Source organism: Hyperolius riggenbachi, chromosome 2 (genome assembly GCF_040937935.1).
Source record: "Hyperolius riggenbachi isolate aHypRig1 chromosome 2, aHypRig1.pri, whole genome shotgun sequence".
In the NCBI taxonomy this organism is placed as follows: Eukaryota; Metazoa; Chordata; class Amphibia; order Anura; family Hyperoliidae; genus Hyperolius; species Hyperolius riggenbachi.
This window is the reverse complement of record NC_090647.1, coordinates 140,799,435-140,823,206: the sequence shown is the minus strand read 5'-3', so window position 1 is coordinate 140,823,206 and position 23,772 is coordinate 140,799,435. Positions and strand designations below refer to the sequence as shown.

Genomic DNA, 23,772 nt, shown 5'->3' with positions numbered 1-23,772 from the left:
TTGGAGCAATACTTCTAAAAATAAAGTCTTCCCATTAATTACAGGTGATATAAAAATAAAAGTCCAGTTGATTGCTGGATTCACCTTACGGGACCACATTGGGCTCTATTCACAATCATTTTCCGCATGCGGAAATGCACTTGAGGTAAATTCCCGACTGAAATAAGACCATCTTGACATTCACAAAATTTTACGCATGATCGTTTACCGCATGCGTTAAGTTGTACACATCATTTACCCGCATGCGTAAAAAGTGCGGTAAAAGTCTGCATAAGTAGGTAATTCCCGCAAAAAAAATAAAAATTTAACTACAGATTTTTTATCACCTACTAGTACTTGGTGATATATTCCGCTTCCCAGCGATCTGGAGCCTCGAGCACTGTGTTTGCTGGACTTTAATAGATTTTTTTAACAAGGTTTTTTGATGCCGCTTGTGGAAATATGCAGAAAGATGCTGGCGCTTTATATACACTAAATAATAATTGCTTATGTGCAATAGACAAAACCTTGAAAGCATTTCAAGAGGAGATATACAGTATTCCATACAATATGCAATAAAACAAAACAACCCAAACACGAGCCTGTACTAGGGCTTTACAAGCTTGATGGAACCTTATGGTTGAGGGTTTGAATGGGGCACCATATGTTTTCTCTGAGTTTTGTCTACATTAGAATATATCTGAATATTTTTGTATAGAACTTTTCCAATGGAGATCAACACACAAAATATAACAAACTATAATACAGTTTATTTGTAAAAAGATACAACTTGTGGAAAAAAGGTGTCATTTAAGTGATGGAATTTACAAAAGTAGTCTCAAGTTCTTATAAAGATTTTAAGTCCTTTCACAACTTTTTTTTTTATACGAGCTTGAGAAGTGTGCGGAAAGGAAGTAGTTTCACTGATCACACCAAACACTGGATGGAGAGGTAAAAACCTAACAAAACTGGGATCTTTCTGCAGGACTGGATCTTTTGAAGTCCTCATAGTGAGTGCACTGCTCTTTATTTCATTTCTGCGTTTGTAAATCACTTCAGTACGGTCCTTGTACATCAGGCATGAAAGCACATCCTTAAAATTCTCTCTTCAGATCTAAAAAGATAAAAAATAAAAAAAAGGATCTATAAATGAGGCATATATGAAACTGCAGTTTTGAAAGTGTTCTGTCCATAATAATTAAAAGACTGCATTGGTTTCTACCCAGTTTGTCGCTTATACTAAATTTGTCTGGTGATTAGACAGCGTTACATGTTGTAAAACAGCAAGCAAAGGAAATCAGGAAGTAGACAAATCTCTCAAATGCTCTGCACAGGAATATTGTTAAAGCCTGGTACACACCTTCAATTATGATTGCCCAATTTATCACCACCATGTAAAATGTGCTCAACAGATTTTAAATACTATGAGCATATTGTGTAGGCGAACTCTGATGCCTGGTAGAACTCTAATTTCTGGCAGATTTACAGTCAGATCGATTATTTCCAACATGTCCGATCTGATTTCCGATCGATTTTCTGTTCATCTTTATGGAAAATCGATTGGAAAAATGCAGAAAAGCCCTAGATGTGAACAAGCCCTGAAAGTGTGTACCAGGCTTTAGGTATGAATAGAAGTTGCTCCCTGCAGTTCACCGGTTAACTCCACAGCCCCCTTTTAAAGTATACCCGAGGTGACATGATGAGATAGACATATGTATTTACAGTGCCTAGCACACAAATATGCTGCGTTCCTTCTTTGCTTTCTCTCTCTGAAAGAGTTTAACATCAGGTATGTAAGTGGCAGTTCCTGTGAGTCAGGACTGGGTCAGACTACAGTGTGACCTTCACTGATAAGAAATTACAACTACAAAAACACTTTTCTAGCAGAAAATGGGTTCTGAGAGCAGGAAAGAAATAAAAAAGGTCAATACTTCATAGATTTTAGCTCTGGTATACTTCATTGAATGTGTTATTGAGCAAAATCAAAACTGTAAAAAAAATAAAAAAAAAATAAATTTAAATGTATAATAAAACTGTGGAATATCTTAATTTTTAGGAGGAGGATAGATACAATTTTTATTTCATTAGTTAATTTTCCCCTTGGGTGTCCTTTAACTGACGATCCACCCAGCTGAGGTTCCATGACCAGCTGGCTATCATAATGCAGCTCTGCTCCTCCATCTGTGAGAAGTCACAGGTAGTCTGTCTATGACTATTAGAAACCTGAAAGCTGGGGACACACTACTAGAGGAAGTCCAAGAGAGCTGGAACATACTTTGGAGAGAGGTGAGGGTGCGCTAGAATCTAGCTTGGGGGAGGGTTACTGGAAATCTTGCACACACTCGGTGGAGTACTAGAAAGCTATACCAAGGTATGGGGAGGAACGATTCACCACACGAATGGGGCACTTGAAGACTAAATATGTTGCATTTGGAGCCACGCCCACTAAATTTCCAGGGAAAATACTGGTTCAATATTTATCGGAAATGGAGCATAAAGATCCTGATTTACGTAATATGATCATTCGGATTTCAACCCATAGTGATATGCATTAGTATGCATAAAAGAAAATAAACCAGGATTCACACTTTATACAGTTTATTTCCCCCTCTTGTAACTTATTTGTATGATGCATTATTTATGCTTTTTAACTTCTTTTCTATTTCTGGGAGTGTATTTAGTTCTTACCTAGTGGACATGTAACTTTATATCCTTTATTCAATCCTGTTTAACCTTTTACTGTGATTACCATTATTTTATTATGTCACTCCTGCAGTGGCGTATTTGGGTAAAATAGCGCCTATGGCAAACACTAAAATTGCGCCCCCCCAGTCGCCTGCACAGTAGAGCAGACAATTGGGCTATTTCGGTCTGAGCACATTGAAAAGCCGTTACTATGCCTGCGCTGGAGCCGGGGAAGGAAAATATTGCAGGTGCTACTGCGTCTGCGCCACAGCCAACACAGGCTGTCGGTTGTGGTTTCAGGGGAGCCAGCGCTGGAGCAGAGGGTGGAGGAAGCCTTAAGGTGCCCATACACTCGTCAGATTGGCAGCAGACAGATAAGAAATGCATCTGATGATCTATCTGATGCGTTTTTAGAACATTTTTTACCAGGATAGAATTCCAATAGATTTCAGTTTGAAATCTGTTGAAATTCGATCTGATGGCATCTTTTTGCCATCAGATTTCCATTAAGGCCAATGCAAACTGATAAGCAATCTCATCAGATCGACCTAAATTTTCCACCCTGCTAGTTCGATGGAAATCCATCGAAATCGATCGAAATCGGCCGTCGATCGGTCGATTGGCCAACCGATTTGCGATCGATCGATCGCGATCGATCGGTCGGCCAGAAAATCGGCTGAGTGTATGGGCTGCTTTAATAGGATCCAGAGGCTTTCCCCTTCTGAGGTAAGTATACCCCAGAGAGATTTTTTAAGTTATAGTGTCTCTTTAAGATTCCCGACGACTCCGTGCAAAGTACAGCAAACGCTTGACTTTGTAATGTCCCCCGTGTAATATCGCCCACAGGAAGATGGATTGGGGAACATGTGTCCTCAGGAGTCTTTCCTGGATCCATCTTCCTATGTTGTGCTTTAAGCCTCATCTACACGTGTAGATGAGGCGGGGATCCGGCAGCACGATTAGCCGCCATATCGCCTCTTCCGCGTCCCCGCCGGATTCGATACCCGCTCGTCCCCACGCCGTGCATCTTCCGCTTGATTCCCTGCCATTGTCCCTTCGCGGGGAACAAGCAGGGAATCGGCGGTAGCAAGATCCGTCCTGTCGGATTTTATCAATCGGACCGCATCAGCGGCTCGATTGATAAGCCACATCGCCGCCTCATCCACCCGTGTAGATGAGGCTTAATTGGACTGAAGAGCTGTGTGTGAAGAAAGTGACTTAACCTATGTATGTCTAATACCTCCCCCTACCCCAGCATCTACTTCCTTATTCACTCATTGCTGGTCATTGCTCTTATCAGGATGACCTCCTGCAGCAGGTCTTATAAAAGCAAAGGACCTGTGAATCATCTGACCTGCTGCTGTGTACATTGAGCCTGCCAAGAGCAATGTATGGGCAGTGTAAGTTGTAAAACTCAGTGTTTATATAGCAGCTTTCCCCAGGCTCACAGTACACAGAAGATGCTGGTGAGAAAATTCACATGTCCTTTGCTTTGCTGCAGGAGATCACCATGATAAGAACACAGACCAGAGTGATGAGCTCTGTCCCTTCCTGCCGCCCTCAACACAGAGTTCTCACTTACTGTCTGCTACTTGTGTGTCACCACGTGGCTGCCTGCTACACTCGCACTCCTCTCCGCTCTCAGCCCCAGTGACACAGACAGACACAGCTCCATGCGGCCAATCAGGAGGGGATGCCAGGGCAACGACAGAAGCTGGCAGCAGGGAGGTGGACGGGGCACAGACACAGTCCTCTCCCTCTTACTAATGTACTGTACGTATGGCTGCAGCTGGGCTGGCTGGGAGGGAGAAGTAATTTGCTGGCTGATGCGCCCCCCTGGGAGGTGATCACAAGGGGCGCCTATAGCAGGAGCCCTAGTTGCACGGCTCCAGATACACGTCAGCACTCCTGCGTTTTTTAAATTAAATGACACTTGAAGTGAAAAGAATATGGAGGCTGCCATATTTATTTCCTTTTTAACAATACCCACTGCCTGGCTAGTCTGTTGATCAACTTCCTCCTAATACATTTAGCCATAGACCATGAACAAGCATGCAGATAAGCGGTATCTGACAAGATTAGCTGCCTGCTTTTCCCGGGTGGGTGATTCAGGCACTACTAATACATGAAAGTTCAAGCAGGATGCCAGGGAACTGGTATTGTTTAAAAATAAATAAATATGGCAGCCTTCATATTGCACATATTGAAAATGGCTACAGTCAAACTTTGGCACAGGGTGAACCGGAAAGATGGCTCACCCTGCTGCAGGCAAACTGCTTGGTACCGTTAAAGGGACACTTAAGTCAAAAAAAAAAAAAAGTTTTAATCACCTGGGGCTTCCGAAAGCCCCCTGCAGCTGTCCGGTGCCCTCTCCGTCTCCCTCCGATCCTCCTGGCCCCACCGGCAGCCACTTCCTGTTTCGGTGACATGAGCTGACAGGCTGGGGACGCGAGTGATTCTTCGCGTTCCTCGCCACAATAGCGCCATCTATGCTACTATATGGTATATGATATATGCTATAGCAGCATAGATGGCGCTATTGTGGCCAGGAACGCAAAGAATCACTCGCGTCCCCAGCCTGTCAGCTCCTGTCACCGAAACAGGAAGTGGCTGCCGGTGGGGCCAGGAGGATCGGAGGGAGACGGCGAGGGCACCGGACAGCTGCAGGGGGCTATTGGAAGCCCCAGGTGAGTAAAACTCATTTTTTTTTGTTTGACTTAAGTGTCCCTTTAATGCCATTCCCCCTCTCAGAGTTGTCAGCTAGTGTCACAGCGCCGATTTGTCCATATCTCCCTCACTTCAGGTGTCCTTTAAAGAGACACTGAAGCCAGTTTAAAAACTGCTTTTTACCTTTTATGTGAGGCATATTTGCCCCTGTTAAAACACCGCTTCCCGCGGCAGAATGAGGGGTCTTTACCCCCAAATCTCCTGGGGCACACTGCGGGGAGCGATTCCGTGAGAGGCAGAGCTTTCAGCTGCAGCCCTGCCTCTACACGCGTCTATCAGTGCGTATCTCCGCCTCTCCCCGCCCCTCTCACTCTTCCTTCACTGAGAGGGGCGGGGGAGAGGCGGAGATCCGCAGCAGATTGACGCTCATGGAGGCAGAGCTGCAGCTCATAGCTCTGCCTCCATGAGCAGCAAAATCCATGACCAAGTTGTGGATTTTGCAGGGGAGATTTGGGGGGTAAAGACTCCTCGTTCTGCCGCAGGATAGCGGTGTTTTAGCTGGGGCAAACATGCCTCACATAAATAAAAGGTATAAAGCCGTTTTTAAAGAGAGTCTGAAGCGAGAATAAATCTCGCTTCAGACCTCATAGTTAGCAGGGGCATGTGTGCCCCTGCTAAACCGTCGCTATCGCGACGCTAAACGGGGGTCCCTTCACCCCCAAATCCCCTCGGTGCAGCGGGGGAGCGCTTCCTGGTTGGGGCAGGGCTAACCGCCGCAGCCCTGCCCCACGCGCATCTGTCAGCGTGTATCTCTGCCTCTCCCCCGCCCCTCTCACTCTTCCTTCACTGAGAGGGGCGGAGGAGAGGCGGCGATGCGCCGCTGATAGATGCGACTGGAGGCAGGGCTGCAGCCATTATCCCTGCCTCCAGGAACGACCAAGTCTTGCGGGGGTGGGTTTGGGGGTGAAGGGACCCCCGTTTAGCGGCGCAATGACGGCGGTTTAGCAGGGGTACACATGCCCCTGCTAACTATGAGCTCTAAAGCGAGATTTATTCTCGCTTCAGAGTCTCTTTAAACTGGCTTCAGTGTTTCTTTAAAGGGAACCTAAACTGAGAAGGATATGGATTTTTCTTTAAAAAAAAAAAAAAAAAAAAAAAAAAAAAAAAAAAAAAAAAAAAAAAAAAAAGAGTACCAGTTGCCTGACTCTCCTGATGATCCTGTGTCTCCAATATCTTTAGCCACAGCCCCCGAACAAGCATGCAGATCAGGTGCTCTGACTCAAGTCAGACTGGTTTAGCTGCATGCTTGTTTCAGGTGTGCGATTCAACCACTACTTTGGTCAATGAGATCAGCAGGACTGCCAGGGAACTGGTATTATTTAACAGGAAACATCCATATCCCTCTCAGTTAAGGTTCCCTTTAAGTCATTACTGGCTGCTAGTTTACATTTAGTACAAGTTAACAACAAACAAACTGAAGCCAAATAAAATTGCTTTTAACTTATTAAAGCTAAGCACTATAGCTAGTGCTAAAATGCTGCATCCCCGCGGCAAAACTAGGAGTTCATACCCCCCAAATCCCCTGTGCAAAATCCACAACTTTCTTGGTCGTGGATTTTGCTGCCCATGGAGGCAGATCTTCGAGCTGCAGCTCTGCCTCCATTCCCGTCAATCTGCCCGCAGATCTCCGCCTCTCCCCCACCCCTCTCAGTGAAGGAAGACAGAGGGGTGGGGAGAGGCGGCATTCAGCGGAGATTGATGTGCAAAGAGGCAGAGCTACAGCCCTAAGCTCCACCTCAATCAGGAAGCGCTCCCCACAGTTAGCACAGGGGATTTGGGGGTATAAACCAACCAAACTCATTTTGCCGCAGGGAAGCAGCTTTTAGCACTAGCTATAGTGCTTAACATTAATAAAAGTTAAAAACATTGATTTTATTTGGCTTCAGAGTCTCTAACGTTTTTGCTGCAACCGGGCAGCACAGTGGCGTAGTGGAAAGCACTGTCGCCTTGCAGTGCTGGGTTCCCGGTTCGAATCCCAGCCAGGTCAACATCTGCAAGGAGTTTGTATGTTCTCCCAGTGTCTGCGTGGGTTTCCTCCGGGTACTTCAGTTTCCTCCCACATCCCAAAAACATACAGATAAGTTAATTGGCTTCCCCCTAAGAAAATTGGCCCTAGACTAAAATATACATGCACTACACAATATAGACACAGGGCTATTGTAGGGACTAGATTGTGAGCTCCTTTGAGGCACAGTTAGTGACAAGACTATATGTACTCTGTACAGCGCTGTGGAAGATTTCAGCGCTATATAAATACTAAATAACCTTTTGGATTTCTTCCACATGTTATCAAAGGAGTTTTGGGAGCCACTCTGGCTGTTTCCACCAGTGCCTAGTTACTCCCACTAAGGCCCCGTTCACACTGCACATGTTCCCATCCGCGCTTCGGGAACGCGTGCGGGAGGCTGACACGCACATCATCAAACAATGCATAGACTGCACTGTCTAATGTTCACACTGCATGCGTTCCGGACCTGTGCGGTCTGGGAACGCATGCTGCATGCATTTCTTAAAACGCGCAGCTGTCCCATTCACTTTCAGGGAATGGGATCAGCCACACAACGCATACAAACGCGGATGGCGAGCGTTCGTACGCGTTGCGTTCCGAACGCACGGCCGTCCGCGTTTGTAATGTGAACGGGACCTAAAGCCACTTCATTCATATCTGATACATTCTACCAATTCCAGTGGCATATATTGGAGGGAAGGAAGATGTTGGGCCCCACGATGCAGCTACAGGGGTGCTGCCCTGGTAGTTACGCCACTGCCTTAATGAAATGGCATCTATCAACCAACTAGGGTCTAAGAAACCTAAAAATGTATCATCTTTTCAACCTTCTTACTTACCACTTTTTAACAGTAGCTCCCCTTTTCTTGACTGGTCAAGTCTATCAAGAAACTGTTCAAATACCTTCACATATGGTGCCAGGCTTGTTTTTTTGAAATCTAATAATACACAAAGGAACAGTATTGAATACAGAGATTTTTTTAAGTAGCATTGAGTTTCTAGACTTACTACAATTTAGCATACATTTAATTACACACAATTGATCCTACCAGAAGTTATTAAAATATAACTTTTATTAATTAATTATTAAAACTTTCATATTTGTTTTCATTTTATAATGCATTAAATAACCCCAGATTAGGTCTATAGTACTGTGTTGAGCATCTACACCAATTCACGATTTTTAGGGCTCGTTCCCACTGTTGCGACGCGATTTCGGCCGCATTCCGACGCTTGTAAAAACGCATGCGGATGCGTTTCCACATGCGTTTTTACCCGCGATTTCGCCTGCGATTTCGCATGGCAGGGTGCCATGCGAAATTAACCATGACACTGCCAGGGCTAAATAAAATTGAAAAAGGTGCGAAATCGCACGCGAAATCGCGGGTAAAAACGCATGTAACAAACGCATGCATTTTTACTATTAAATACATTAGCGGCGATTCGCACGGATTCCCGACGCAGGCGAAATCGTTGGCTCTTTTGTGCGTTTTTTTCACGCTGAAAAAACGCACCTCAACAACGCTACAGTGGAAACAGGCCCATCCACTTGTATTACATGTGCGGATCTGCATGCGTTGGACGCATGCAGATTCGCGATAGTGGAAACGAGCCCTCAGTGATCCTGCTCAGAGACCTAACGCTGAGTAAGTTGCTTTTTACTTGCTACATATAAGTTAATAAACCCCCCACCAATCCGACATGTTTCGACCCCTTAATTGGGGTCGTCGTCAGGGAAAAAGTGCTTAGTGCAAAGAGTTGCCAGTGCATATAGAAGAAGAAAGCATTATATATACATTTCAGTAAAGAAAACAAAAAAGGAAGAGCGTGTGCTCTCCAGCTCTGTCAGCATTGAAATGAATGTCTGCATGTGCTGCCTTTATAGTGACCTGGGGGGTGGTTTCAATCATAGTCTACTCCACCCTTTTTTATGTTTTTCCCATTGGTCAGGTTTCCTGTCAGTCAGCATTCCTCCGTTTCCATTGGCCAATATATACATTCCCATAGATCTCTCAACAGCCACACAGATACACCTATGATCTCCAAAATGACTCAAGCGCCTGCTTACATATCCAATAAGAATTCCTCCAAATTGCAGGCTTCTATCAATATCCTAAGTATCAAAACGCCATGCATCGCAGTATCTCCCATACAATAGCATTGGAGAGTTCTGATTGGTGGATTCACCCCCACATGATCATCACATGCTTTGATTGTCCAATTACAATCCTCCCTAGTGTTGCCATGGATACGGAGGCTTTTCATTATGTTTAACTCCGACGTACTGCGGAGTTTACGATCACTCCCACTGCCCTGCGTCATCATAATATTCATACGCTGCGCTTCGCAGCGTTACCATAGATACCAGGACACTTCCGCGGGTTTTTACTTGCGGGGGCTGAGCGTACACATTCGCTCCACCTCTCCGCTTCTTACTGGAGCGCATATTCTTCCTCCCTTCATCCTGTTTGCGTTCCACTGTCATTAGGAAGTATCCTGACATGCAAGGCTGTCATCTTTTAGTCCTCCTAACCATTGGCATTCTAGATTTATTATATAAAACCCATTTTTCTTCTATATATTTCAATTCACTTCTATAATTTCTCCACTTACTTTATTTAGATACTTGATTTTAGATTATATTATCACCTATAGTTTACCATATATATATTCCTGGCACAAAGGAGAATTATCATTATAGCTCACAATTGTCCAATCAATTTTATTCATCTTGCGGGATAAAGTATCATATCTTTACTCATTTTTATGCATATCAGTGAAGATAACATTAATATTGGTGGGTTTATTATTTTTATTAGTAGAGTAATATTCTTGCATGTGGGATTAATAGATTTTTTATCACTATGTTAATAGGGTGACACTCTTACATGGTAATTAACTTTATTTAAATTAGTAAGTTTTAGAGATCCAGATACACTGCACAGCAGTTTATATATTACTTTTTTACTTTTTAGATAAATGGAGTATATGTAAAGCCTTCGTTCAAACCCCCTGGGCTTAGGGTACCCAGGCGGTAAATCCATTTTGCCTCAAGTTGACGTAATTTGAGGTCCAGGTTTCCCCCTCTGGGTCCCATTTTCCACTGTTGGATGACACAAAACTTAAGGCATGAGGTGTCACCACCATGAATTTCCCTAAAATGCCTCGATACCGGCGTATCTTTTGGATTTCGTATGTTGCCGATATGTTCTAGAATTCTTTGTTTTACTTGTCTAGTTGTTTCACCTATGTATGTCAGATGGCATGGGCATTGTATTGCATATATGACCCCTTCAGTTTCACAGTTGAAAAAATCAAGGATTTCATATACCCTCTTATTTTTAGGGGCCACAAATTCTTCACATACATTTACATTGGGACATGCCTTACAGTGGCCACATTTAAACATCCCCTTCAAGGGTCTATCGAGCCAGGTTTTTTTTATGTTCTTTTTTGAGACTGGTAGGAAAGAGTGTACCAATTCATCCCCAATATTTTTTCCTCTCCTGTATGTGAAGCTAGGTGTTTTTGGAAGTATCTCCTTTAACTGTGGATCCAGTTGGAGAATTGACCAACGTCGACTCACAATTTTCTTGATTTCCTCTGATTGTAACGAGAACGTACTTATAATTCGCATCGTGTCCCTATTCGTACCAGTTTCCTTCTGTCTGGGAACCAACAGCTCCTCTCTTTCAATTTCCTGTGCTCTTCTCTGTGCTTCCTTTATCACATAGTCAGGATATCCTCTATCTCTGAATCTTTTCTGTAATGTGACACATTCTTCATTAAAACTTTGGTCGCTTGAGCAATTTCTCCGTGCTCTAAAGTACTGTCCTTTGGGAATTCCCTTTTTTAGGGGGACTGGATGATGACTATTCCAGGCCAACAGAGAGTTTGTAGACGTTGGTTTTCTGAATATTTTAGTTTCCAGTCTTCCAAATACTGTTCTAGTAATCTCTACATCAAGGAAATTCAGGGAGTCTCTCTGGATCTCATATGTGAAATACATCCCGATTTGGTTTCGGTTCAAAAGTTGTACAAAGTCCTCAAAAAGATCTCTGGGGCCGTTCCACAGAATGAACACATCATCTATGAAACGGCCCCAGAACAGGACATGTGATGTATAAAATGCCAAATCCTCCGAAAACACAATGGTATCCTCCCACCAGCCAAGAAAAATATTTGCATAAGATGGGGCACATGATGTCCCCATTGCACATCCTTTCCTCTGTATATAGAACTTATTTTGAAACAGAAAATAGTTGTGAGTTAAAACAAAGTACAGGAGTTCTACAATCAATTGGGAGTGTTCTTTAAGATGGATACTTCTAGTTTTTAGGAAGTATTCAACAGCTTCAATACCTATTTCATGTTTAATATTATTGTACAGGGACTCAACATCTAGGCTCGCCAGCCATACTTCATCATTTATTGATATTCCCTGAAGTCTGTTGAGTAAATCCATCGTATCACGAATATATGAGGGGAGAGCCGTTACAAAGGGTCGCAAGAACTGATCCACATATTGACTCGTCCTTTCCGTTAAACATCCATTACCAGAGATTATCGGTCGTCCTGGTGGCTTCTCTATTTTTTTGTGTATCTTAGGCAAAGAATAGAAGGTGGCTATTGTCGGATATTTTGTCAGCATATACATCTTATCTTTTTTACTCAAAACATTTTTCTCAACAGCCATATTGAGAAGTGTCTCTAGTTCTTTATAAAACCTTATGGTTGGGTTGCTATCCAATCTTTCATAATTCTCTTTATTGTTTAAAATTTCCATACACATCTCAATGTATTGTTCTTTTCTCATCAGGACAACATTTCCACCCTTATCTGATTTTTTAAAAATTAAGTCCTCATTCTTGCTTAAATCTGCTAGAGCCCTCTGTTCCTCCATACTCAGATTTTGTCTTCTATCTACCTTTTTGATCTTACTTAGTTCTTCCAAATCTTTTTCCACAGTTTCTAAGAAAATCTGGATCGGGGGATATGAATTCATTGATGGACAGAATCTACTTTTTTCTGCTAGATTGCTCTCAGGTATACCTAAATTAATTTCTCCTGTTTCACTTTCAGTTAGGAGTTCGTTTAGGATTTCTAAATTACATTTTTCCTGGGCCATCTCCATTTTATTTTTCATTGTTTCTGAATTCATGTGTTTGAATACTGCCAGTTTTCGTCCAAACAAATTTATATCCTTTATTATTTCAAATAAATCAAAATTTGCAGTAGGTACAAACGTAAAACCTTTAGATAGTACCGATGTTTCAATTTCACTCAAATGATAATCTGTCAGGTTTACAATCCTCATAAGATCCCCTCCAGGTGTTTCTCCTACCATTCTTCCTCCCTGTTTCTGTAGTGCCTGGGTTTGTACGCCCATTTCTCTCTGTTCCTCAGTAATCTCGGTGTCACAGGACCCCCTGATTTGGGCTTCTTTCTCTTGTCTAAAAAAGCTCCCTGTTTCGGTCTAACGTCTTTATACATGACAACTTTCAGAAACAACCCTGTACCCGTGTATCTCATTTACCTGGGGCTTCTGCCAACCCCCTGCAGCCGCCCTGTGCCCACAACGATCCTCATCAATCCTCCGGTCCCCAGCTGCGGTTCACTTTCGGCGACTGAGTCTGTTGTCGGCCACTGCTCCTGTGTTGCCCTGGCTGCACGAATCTTCATTTGTGCTCCTGTTGCCGGGAGCTTCCTGGGCAGTACTAGAAAACCTGTACTGGACTTGCACAGGACACTCCTGGTGAAGGGAGCGCAAACAAGGACACACAGTGGACATCAACTTGCAATTCGGCGAAATGGAAAGTGAGCTGCGGCGGGGACCGGAGGATTGTTGATGACAGGCGCGGGCACAGGGCGGTTGCAGGAGGCTGGCAGAAGCCCCAGGTAAGGAAAACACTTTTTTTTATAGATACTTCAGGTTTCCTTTAGGAATGCAAGATCAGATGCAAATGATTAGAACATGCAGCAGATACAGTAACTGATTTTTTTTCCAATTTTTTTTTATATACTAATATAAGAATTGTGGAGAGGAGAACATGTTTTGGTTGGCATGTGTATTTCAAGGAAAGACTTTCACATTGCTTCGGTATAATCAAGGACTTGGTGAGATTTCCTGCACAAGTTACCTCTTGTTCTGCGTTTAGTTTCAGGTTCTCCATCACCAGGACTTTCAGGATCCTCTTTCACGTTAACGTTGTCTAGTTCACTGCATATCATGCTAAAGTGAAAGAATAAAAGGTATATTAGAAGCCCAGGTCTAATGCTGAGTACACACTATGAGATTTTATGGTCGACTTACTGTCAGATCGATTTACAACATGTCCGATTTGCTTTCCGAGCATTTTCTGATCGATTTCCTATTAAAGTGATCGGAAATCGATCGGAAAGCAAATCAGACATGTTGGAAATAATCGATCTGACAGTAAATCAACCATAAAATCTCGTAGTGTGTATCCAGCATAATGCGGTTTATGGGCAGCTTGTCATTTTCACTGCATTGTTTGCTAAGATTGCTGGGCAACAATGACATTATCAGTAATTTCACATTATAACTCAACACTGCAAGCAGCTACATTCTAATCATGCAAAAGATTAACAAGTCAGAAACTAGACTGCAGTCCATCCAGGAGCCGCTTTTGTTTAGCACTTATGCAGTTTTAGAGAGGATTATTGTATTAACCTCCTTAGCGGTATGCCCGACAGTGTCGGGCATACCGCCGGCTGTCCCCAGGAGTCCTCAATTATAAATTTAAGTGATCAGATAGCTGTAATATCTTCAGCTAGCACCAGGCTAGCTAGTAGTGGTGGCCGGCATCCTCTAATTACTTATGATCCCCCCCCCCCGCTAAATACATTACCTTGCCTGGATCCAGCGATTGCGCACCCTCCATGCACATCTCCGGTCCGCTCTATGGGGAGGACCGTGTCTGCGCGATGTCATGTGCGATCCTCCCCATAGAGAAGAGCGGAGCTGTCCGGGGAGGCTGCGCAGATCGCTGGATCCAGGATGGGCAATGTATTTAGCGGCGATCGGGGGGGGGGATCATAAGTAATCAGAGGATGCCGGCCACCATTACTAGCTAGCCTAGTGCTAGCTGAAGATATTACAGCTATCCGATCACTTAAATTTATAATGGGGGACTGTCGGCTGCAAACCCTCCGGCGTGCGTTACGCCCAGGAGGTTAAAGGGGAGACTATAATTTGGTCTGCAAAATGATATGTGCTTTTCCTATAAAATGAATTGTATATGGTGTACTCATACAACTATGCGGCTGTTCCTGAGCCAATTGTGACTAGCAAAAGTTATAGATAACCTTTAATAAAAGAAAGTTTTCAGTGAAATGTAATGTGGCCAGTAACTTCCTAGTCCCTCGCGGTCATCCGGCGCTGCTCCGCTCCTGCACTGCCCCCCTCTGAACGCTGCATGAGCAGCCCTGTGCACCTCCCTCCATCACTCTCCTGTGGCCGGGAGCATTCCGATCTTGTGCAACAAGTGTAAACAGCTACTGCGCAGAATGTTCCCGACCACAGGAGAGTAATGGAGGAGGCACGCAGCCAGCGCCACGCAGTGGCTGCCGACTGGCTCAGTTGTCCAGTTTTCGGGGTTGGACAGTGTAGGCACGGCATAGTGCAAAATGACAGAGAGGAACCAAGAGGACTTCAGGGGCAGGAAAAAAACCTCAGGTAAGTAACTGACCACATTACATTTTACTTCAAGGGAAGGTTCAGGGAGTGGGGAAAAATAAAAAGCCATATCCACTTACCTGGGGCTTCCTCCAGCCCGTGGCAGGCAGAGGAGGTGCCCTCGCCGCCGCTCCCGGTGGTCTCCGTTGGCCGACCCGACCTGGCCGGCTGCCAGGTCGGGCTCTTCTGCGCTCCAACGACAGGCTCTTCTGCGTTCCACGCGGGCACGCTGACGTCATCGGACGTCCTCCGGGCTGTACTGAGCAGTACTGAGCCTGCGCAGTACAGCCTGGAGGACGTCCGATGACGTCAGCGCGCCCCCGTGAGGCGCAGATTGGAGCACAGAAGAGCCCGACCTGGCAGCCGGGCCTGGCCAGGTCGGCCACCGGAGATGACCGGGAGCCTCTGGAGCGGCGGTGAGGGCACCTCCTGCCTGCCACGGGCTGGAGGAAGCCCCAGGTAAGTGGATATGGATTTTTATTTTTTTTCCCACTCCCTGAACCTTCCCTTTAACACTTCCAATAACCTATTTTGGACAAGCGCAGTTTATATTTACTGTTTATGTCCACCTAAGCCTACCAGGGCGTATATTTCAACTTATGCATTCCACAACTGCCGATCGCACTGCTCTCTCACTGCTGCAGCTCTATCAGCAAACCTCCGTCAGCTGGTCAGAAGCAGATTTCATTGGCTACTGACCCTGTGATCACTATGAGCCAATCACATTGTTTTTGCCCGTTTTTTGTTCCAGCAGTCTCTGGTCCTTAAGAGGCCAGAGACTGCTGGTACGAAAGTGGTTAAACCATGGTGTCCAAAATTTTTAGGCCAGAGGCAATATCACAGTTCTTAAAAGGCCTAGATTGGCGAACTAGCAATTGATGCTGATTGCCATTAGGCAAACTATATGACTGACATTTTGTCAAAACAAAAAAATAACCCATAACCCAAACAACCCATAGACCGTGTGCAGTTAAGCACAGTTGTAGCTGCTAATCGGTGGCTGCTACTCCTACAGTAGGAGGCTGATAACCTACAGGCGAGCAAAGAGGGAGCAGAGCAGCAACACAAGGTGGCCCCTGCATGGGGCACTGAAGCTACAGCCTAAGGGCCTGTGGAATTAACAACTGTAGAGAGATTTTTGACCCCCAGGCTGTGCTTTGGACAATCCTGCTTTAAACAGTGAAGGCCTACACATGCTTGCGCGGTTAGTACTCTCGTCTTGCAGCGCTGGGTCCCCAGGTTGAATCCCAGCCAAGTCAACATCTACAAGGAGTTTGTATGTTCTCTCCTTGTCTGCGTGGATTTCTTTCGGGCACTCCGGGTTTCCTCCCACATCCCCAAAACATACAGATAAGTGAATTGGCTTCCCCCTAAAAATTGGCCCTAGACTATGATACATACACTACACAATACATACACAGACATATGACTATAGTAGGGAAGGGATTAGATTGTAAGCCCCTCTGAGGGACAGTAAGTGACAAGACGATACACTCTGCACAGTGCTGCGTAATACTTGGGCGCTATATAAATAATAATAATAACAGGCTTTCCCCACACAAACACGCTATTCAGCTCTCTGCCATTTAGTGTGGTCGGCCTGATGTAGAGGTAATGATGTAGCATGGGTGAAGATGTCAGTGCCTAAAGTGGTACTTACAACAGTGATCATTACATAGGTTGGAAAAAAAAAAAGACATAAGTACATTCAGTTAAACCAGAAAATAGAACATGGGGTATGGTTTTCTAGTGTGCCCGAGTTTCAATATAGACACCTGCACTGTGATAAATGCTCAAGTGTAAGAAGCATATGTTTGAAATTTGTAAACCTTATCAAGGATTACCTTACTGCGTTTCCCTTGGTTACCTTTTTACAAGCACGATTTTAGCTTTGCTCAACACAGGCCAAGGCCTATCCTGTATGCAGGAAAGCTAAACTCGTGCTTGTAAAAGCACACAGGTGAAATATTTATGCTAAACTGCAGCTGGCAATACTATCCTCGCTTACCTTATTGTTGGAACTGCAAATGGATCAAACTGGTCCAATTTCCTCAGATCTATTGGAACAGAAATTCTTCCTAAAGAAACAAATATAATGTAAAATAAAAATCTCTATACAGTGTCAGTTTCCACTGTCATATTATGGTGTTATGAACAGATAAATCACAAAGTGACTAATATTCAGTACTGTGACAATGGGAATACAGGCTGAGGAGCATTACCTGTTTTAGGGTGTACACTGAAGGGACTTTTCAGCAAATGATTGACACCTTTGCTGACATTCGCATCCAAGCGAGGATAGCAATACTGCAACATAATTTCCTCAGCTGTATGTGCACCTTTCTTCATTTCCTTTGAAAGAGGACAATAGCAGACATATCCATGTTAGTGTCAAAGGAAAATAGTAACTTGCACTCTCAGCATATAGTCTTAAGGTGGACACACACACACACACACACCAACATGACAAAATCAATCCAGTTTTTGCTGATTTGTGCTCATGATTGCCATAATTTCATAAAAAAAAAAAAAAAAAAAAAAAAAAAGTACACGGTGAAAAAGTTGGTTGGACTGAATAACTCAACCAACTTTTGATCTTTACTATAAAAACTTGAATATGGATTTTTCAAATTCAAAATATCCATACATCTATCAGTATCGCATGGCATCATCCTTCTCTGTTTAGCATTACAATTACCACTGACACCACATTTAACACATCTTTTGGGCTGGGACTCACTAGAGCGATTTAGGCAACATTTTTCGATCGCCGACTATTCAAAAACACTTTGCCACTGTATTTAAATGGTGGGGAACTCACTAGTGCCACTGCAATTAGGGTCAGAGCGATTTCAAAGCATTTTTGCAGTGACTTGGGGGCCAAGCATATTTTGGTTTTTTTTTAAATCCGTATTGCAGCTTTTGACAACTTGATAAAGAGCATGCTAGCTCGAAACAGCGGTCTGTCGTAAGCGCTGCTTTTAATTGATGTAATCAATAAAGAGACACGTATCTATATTGGAGGTGCCTGCTTCAAGTGGATTTCCTTGCAAGTAACAGCTCCAGTGGTGTGGAATGCTGTAAGCCTGGGTACACACTTTTCTCCTTTGATGGGTGCTGATCCAAACTACTTCTGTATTTTTTTTTTTTTTTTTTTAAATAAAGTGAAAACTTACTGAGTGTCCCGATATCCGTTTTCCACCTGCAGCCCTGAGCCCTACCAGAAGAGGTCACAGGCAGGCGATTGGTCCTAGAGAAACACCTATGACTTATTCTGCTGGGGGAGGGGTTACATACAGAAGCCGGACACTGGGAAGTATAAAAGTTTATTTTAAAAACAATAATAAGTGCTGTACAGTTTACTGTACAGCATTTCAAATCGCCAGGAAACAATCACAATTCGCTTAGGAAACGCTACACACAGCGGTTGCATGATTTAAAAAATGCTGAAGTGATTCCAAGTGGGTCCCAGCCCACATTCTGCAACCACTCATTGATTTCTGTTTATTAACTGAAAATATGTTTCACACCAAAATAAGCTAGTGATTTTGGAGCAATTTTATAGCGATTTTGTGCAATCGGTTTTCACAGCACTTTTGTTTTTTCTACACTTGTTACTGAATTGCAATTGCTCCAAAAATGATACATGGAGTGCTTTTACAATTTTAATATAATAAAAAAAAAAAAATCTGTCTGGTGTGAAACAGCCCATAGAATGTCACTGCCCAAGTGCTTTTCAAAACAGTGGAAAGCGCTGGCAATCAGAAAAGCTCTTTAAGGGCTGGTGCACACCAAAAACCGCTAGCGGATCTGCAAACGCTAGCGGTTGTTGAAGAGGTTTTTCAGAGTGATTCTAGGCAGGTTTAGAAATTTTCTAAACAGGTCTAGCATTTTTTGGAGTGTTTTTGTGTAGCGTTTTTAATATTTTGTTACAGTACAGCTGTATCTGAACAGCTTCTGTAACAAAAACGCTTGGAAAACCGCTCTGATCTAGCGCTTTTCAGGGTGTTTTTCCACTTTCCTATACTGTACATTAAGGCAGAAACGCCTCAAATCTAAAAAAAATGCTGCAGGACCCGAGTTTGCGTTTGGGGGATAAACGACCCGCTCGTGTGCACCATCCTATTCACTTACATTAGCCAAGCGGATTTCCCCATGCAAGTGTTTTAAAAAGCGCTCAGAACCGCTCTTGGTGAGCACCAGCCCTAAAAGCGTTCTTGGTGTGAAACAGCCCTTACATTTTGCTAAAATTTTATTTTCATTCATTTTATAATTGTATTTTATTATAATTCATCACACCACTATATATATATATATATATATATATATATATATATATATATATATATATATATATATATATATATATATATATATATATATATATATATATATATATATATATATATATATATATATATACACACATATATATATATATACACATATATATATACATATATATATATACACACACACACACACACACACACACACACACACACACACACACACACACACACACTCTACTAGTTTCCATCTTTTTTAAAAAAATATATACATACACACTTTGATAATTCCATCCTATTAGTTTATACGAACGATAAAGTTTAGAATGTACTAAATACTTATATACAATATATTCAGATTGAGTACACTGACAAACACACCATAAAATGTACACTGTCCGACTTAATAAAAAAATTATTGTGTACAACTGATAATTTTCACAGAACTTCGGTAAAATCAAACAGGTAAATTGTAACATATGTAGCCACCTTTACGGAAGTAAATGTGGTGTGGGATACTCAGGGATAACAGGTGCACTGCTGTTAATAGATCAACTTTACAGGCAGTGATGATAGCAGAACCGCTTTGATCTAAGATCAAGAATCAGCTACATGAAATATTGGGGAAAATACGTGGATTCCTGCATTATTCCCCATTAACTGTATCCTTTGTTTAATATTATGGATTTTCTTTCTGATAATAAACCATTTAGCACACCACATGTACACTATGTGAGACAATCACTACTGTTCTGGATTTTATTAGGTAAAGAAAAATCGAATAGAACGTACTTAGCAATAGGTAAAAGAGTTTTCAAAGTTAAGTTTCATCCCCCATTAAAAAAAAAAAAAAAAAAGGTACCAGAGATGAACAAATAGAAAAAAAAAATTATACATGCCTGGGGCTTCCTCCAGCCTCCTTCAGGATAATCAGTCCCTTGCTGCCCTTCTCTGCCACCAAGATCCTCCAGTAGATGGCATGTCATCTTCGCCAGTCGGCACTGTCCGGCCGGGTGCACTCTTCCATTGTGCTCACACAGCTGGTAGTGTACTGCGCCTGACTGGTGCAGATAACGGGGCTTGCCTGAACCCCCCCCTCGCCCCCCCATCATTAAATGATATCGCTCCCAGATCATGCTTCTTGCATACTCTTGCCGCTTGTTGCAATTCCCTACAAAATCGGGATCTTTCCCTTGGGGGGTGGCCAACATGGGTCCCCCAGTGCAGTGGGCAAGCCTGGGGGCAGGCTGTCTGGGGTTCTCTTGTCCCCCTCTCCCCAGGGTGCAGTCGATGCGCTCCTGAGCAGCAGCAGTGCTCGGGGTGCTGTCAGTGCTGCCTTCCCACTTTCTTGGGGGCATAGGAGGCCTACACATGGCACCGTTATTGAGATGCAAATTTTGCATAGGCCAACTATTGCAGGGCATAGCAGTGACTTAGTTTAGACCCTGCACATTCTAGCAAGTTAATGCAATATGCATTAGTTGTGACTTTTCAATCAGTCAAAAGACAATTTGATACCTGGTCTACATGGTAGTAACAATATTTAACCACTTCACAACTGAGGGGTTTTACCCCTTCAGCATCCAAGCAATTTTCACCTTTCAGCTCCTTCCATTCATTTGCCAATAACTTTATCTCTACTTATCAGAATGAAATGTGTTAAATGTGTTTTTTTTTTATCACTAATAAGGCTTACTTTGGGTGGTACTTTATGCCAAGAATTATTTTATTCTAAATGTTTTTTAATGGAAAAATAAGAAATAAATTGGAAAAAAATCCTTATTTTTCAGTTTTCGGCCATTATAATTTTTAAATAATGCATGCTACTGTAATTAAAATCCACGTAATTTATGTGCCCATTTGTACCGGTTATTACACCATTCAAATGATGTCCCTATCACAATGTCTGGCGCCAATATTTTATTAGGAAATAAAGATGCATTTTTTTTCAGTTTTGCATCCATCATTAATAAAAAGCCCATAATTTATAAAGTAACAGTATTATACCGTCTTGACATACATATTAAAAAAGCTCAGTCCCTAAGAAAACTATTTATGCATTTTTTATAATTGTAAATGTATTTCATTGTATTTTTTTTACAAAAAAAATAAATGTTGATAACTATTGGGGAGTGGGGGAGGTAAGGGGTTAATTTAAAATGTAAAAACAGGTATTTGCATTAAAAAAAATACTTTTAGATGTAGTTTTATTATTTGGCCACAAGATGGCCTCAGTCTTTTTTTTTGTATATGTCCTGTTAGCAAAATATGTATGCTTACAAGAAGTGTACTGAAGATGGGAAACTTATTTATTAGAATGATCATGCAGCCTCTCATAAAAGGCGCCGATAATTGCTACGCGGACTTAGATCAACGATTAGGAATTGCTTTCCCATTCATTGATCTCCTGGTGGGCAGATGGCAACATGAACGAGCGCACAAATAAGTGGGAGCACTTACAGCAGTGGTAGCAGCGGGAGTACGTATATTTACTCCCCTGGGCGGTTAGATGAAGTCTGCAGGGGAGTAGATATACTGTACTGAAGCTGTGAAGTGGTTAAAGTTTTCCCAATAAAGTGAAACTGAAGAACAAAAAAAAAAAAAAAAAACAACCCTCATGATATAATTAACTGTATGTGTAGTATAGATCAGTAGCAAAGAAAAAAAAAAAAAAAGAGTCATGTTTTTATTTTCAGGTATAGTTTTTTTTTCGAAGCATTGCATCATTCTATTTGCAATTTACAAACCACACTGTATTTTCAACTATGAGACAGAGCAGGGCTAATGACCCTTTAACTTCCATGGCACTAAATATATCTGAAGCTGTCTGACACTTTTTCTTTGAAGTATAAGTGCCTCAGAAAACAGCACGGTAGCTGACTAAACTGGTCGAAGAGATCAAAGAAGCTCATTTGCATAGATAAGTGAAGTTTCGTAACTCTTTCTGTACAATATGAGACATATCGGTGCTACTAATGTTCTATTTCTTAGCTGTACTATACATACAGTTCATATAAGTTTATTTCCACTTCAGATTCCCTTTAAACATTAATGTACAGAATGTACACTGTGGCAATTGTCAGATTTATTCCACATTGGCTTTTCATTTGAGGAGTTTGGGACTTGAAGTCAATTTGTAATTACATAATGGTATGTCCACTACTTGTATTTGGGACTGGTTTGCATTGCATAATTTATTTTTTACAAATGCCTATTTCAGACAAGTGTAGTTAGACAAAGCTACATCTTGTTGCAACTACAAAAAAGACAGTGTACAAACACAATAACAAGTCTATAACAATATTTGTTATTGACAAAACATTCTTACACACCAGTGAGCTGACAATCCGCTTTAGCTTGCTCCATCTCTCAACTGAGGAACGTGCTTTCTGGAAATCTCTTTGTACATTCTCTCGAACAGGTGATTTGAAAAGTCAAGGAGACAATATAACCTCAAGGGGCTCAATTTCACTGTATAATTGTGTATTTTCAAACCCTAGAATTAGACATGGCTAGTTAAAAAGGATATCTTCAGGAACAAGTGCTAGTACTTTCTCCCAGCATTGTTTATTCTCCAGAATATCCTGACCCACCAAGGCATACTGCTCAAAATATCTCTCCACCACTGTAATGGATTTCCTAAAAGACACAACAAACAGTACACTAGTCAGTGGAACATTACACTCTGCCTCCAATGACATCTAGCATGCTTTAGTAACTTAGGTACTATCAGGAGACAAACGCGTAGGGCACATGGGCCAGCAGCCTATTCCAGCACTGGTCCATGTGATGGGTATGTCCCTCAGAGATTGGTTTGATCCCGAGTGGAAGTTCTGTATCAGTAACTGTATATCTTTGGCATTCTCTGTGCCCAATTAGCTATGCGGCAGTATTACTGAGCAAGGATGAGCTGCGTTTGCCGCACCTGACAGGTAACAAAAAGATCAGTGCAGAGAGGGGTCAGTTCTGACAAGCTTTCTTGTAAGGCAAAACAGAGGTCAACTTCTCTGCACTGATAACCTACCTCCTCCAATATGAGTGTTTTTAATGCCATTTTGTACCAGAATAAATTTTGAATAGAAACTTCAATATGCCTCTCTGCTTTTTCTACTTGAAGATTGGCCTATTGTTGCTCATTAGGAGCTGGGGGTTCTTGTGTGCCTAACCTCTCTAATCAGTAATATCTGGAGACAGCCTGGAAAGGTTCCAAGCATTTCACCATTTCTAGCTTTCCATCTTATTCATATGACATTCAAAGAAGAAAAGCACGCAAGAAGAAAACCAAAAAAAACCCACTTATTTAAAAAGTATGGCAAAACAACAAATGTTCCCTAATCAACAATGCAATTTTTGTGGTGGCTGGATAGTTTAATAGTTTAGTGCCT

At 42.4% G+C, this 23,772-nt stretch overlaps 1 protein-coding gene across 1 annotated transcript in view; it reads right to left on the bottom strand.

Annotated features, from left to right (window-relative positions):
- Positions 1-729: 729 nt before the first annotated feature.
- The window catches only part of PRIM1 (DNA primase subunit 1), a 48,483-nt gene continuing 25,440 nt past the window's right edge, over positions 730-23,772 (bottom strand). The window contains exons 7-13 of the mRNA XM_068265167.1: positions 22,917-23,026; positions 22,720-22,808; positions 17,321-17,450; positions 17,107-17,176; positions 13,540-13,631; positions 8,239-8,337; positions 730-1,093 (exon numbers count right to left, since the gene is read on the bottom strand). Coding sequence (XP_068121268.1) covers positions 1,074-1,093; positions 8,239-8,337; positions 13,540-13,631; positions 17,107-17,176; positions 17,321-17,450; positions 22,720-22,808; positions 22,917-23,026 — 610 coding nt within the window. The 3' untranslated portion in view covers positions 730-1,073. The remainder of the gene's footprint in view (positions 1,094-8,238; positions 8,338-13,539; positions 13,632-17,106; positions 17,177-17,320; positions 17,451-22,719; positions 22,809-22,916; positions 23,027-23,772) is intronic.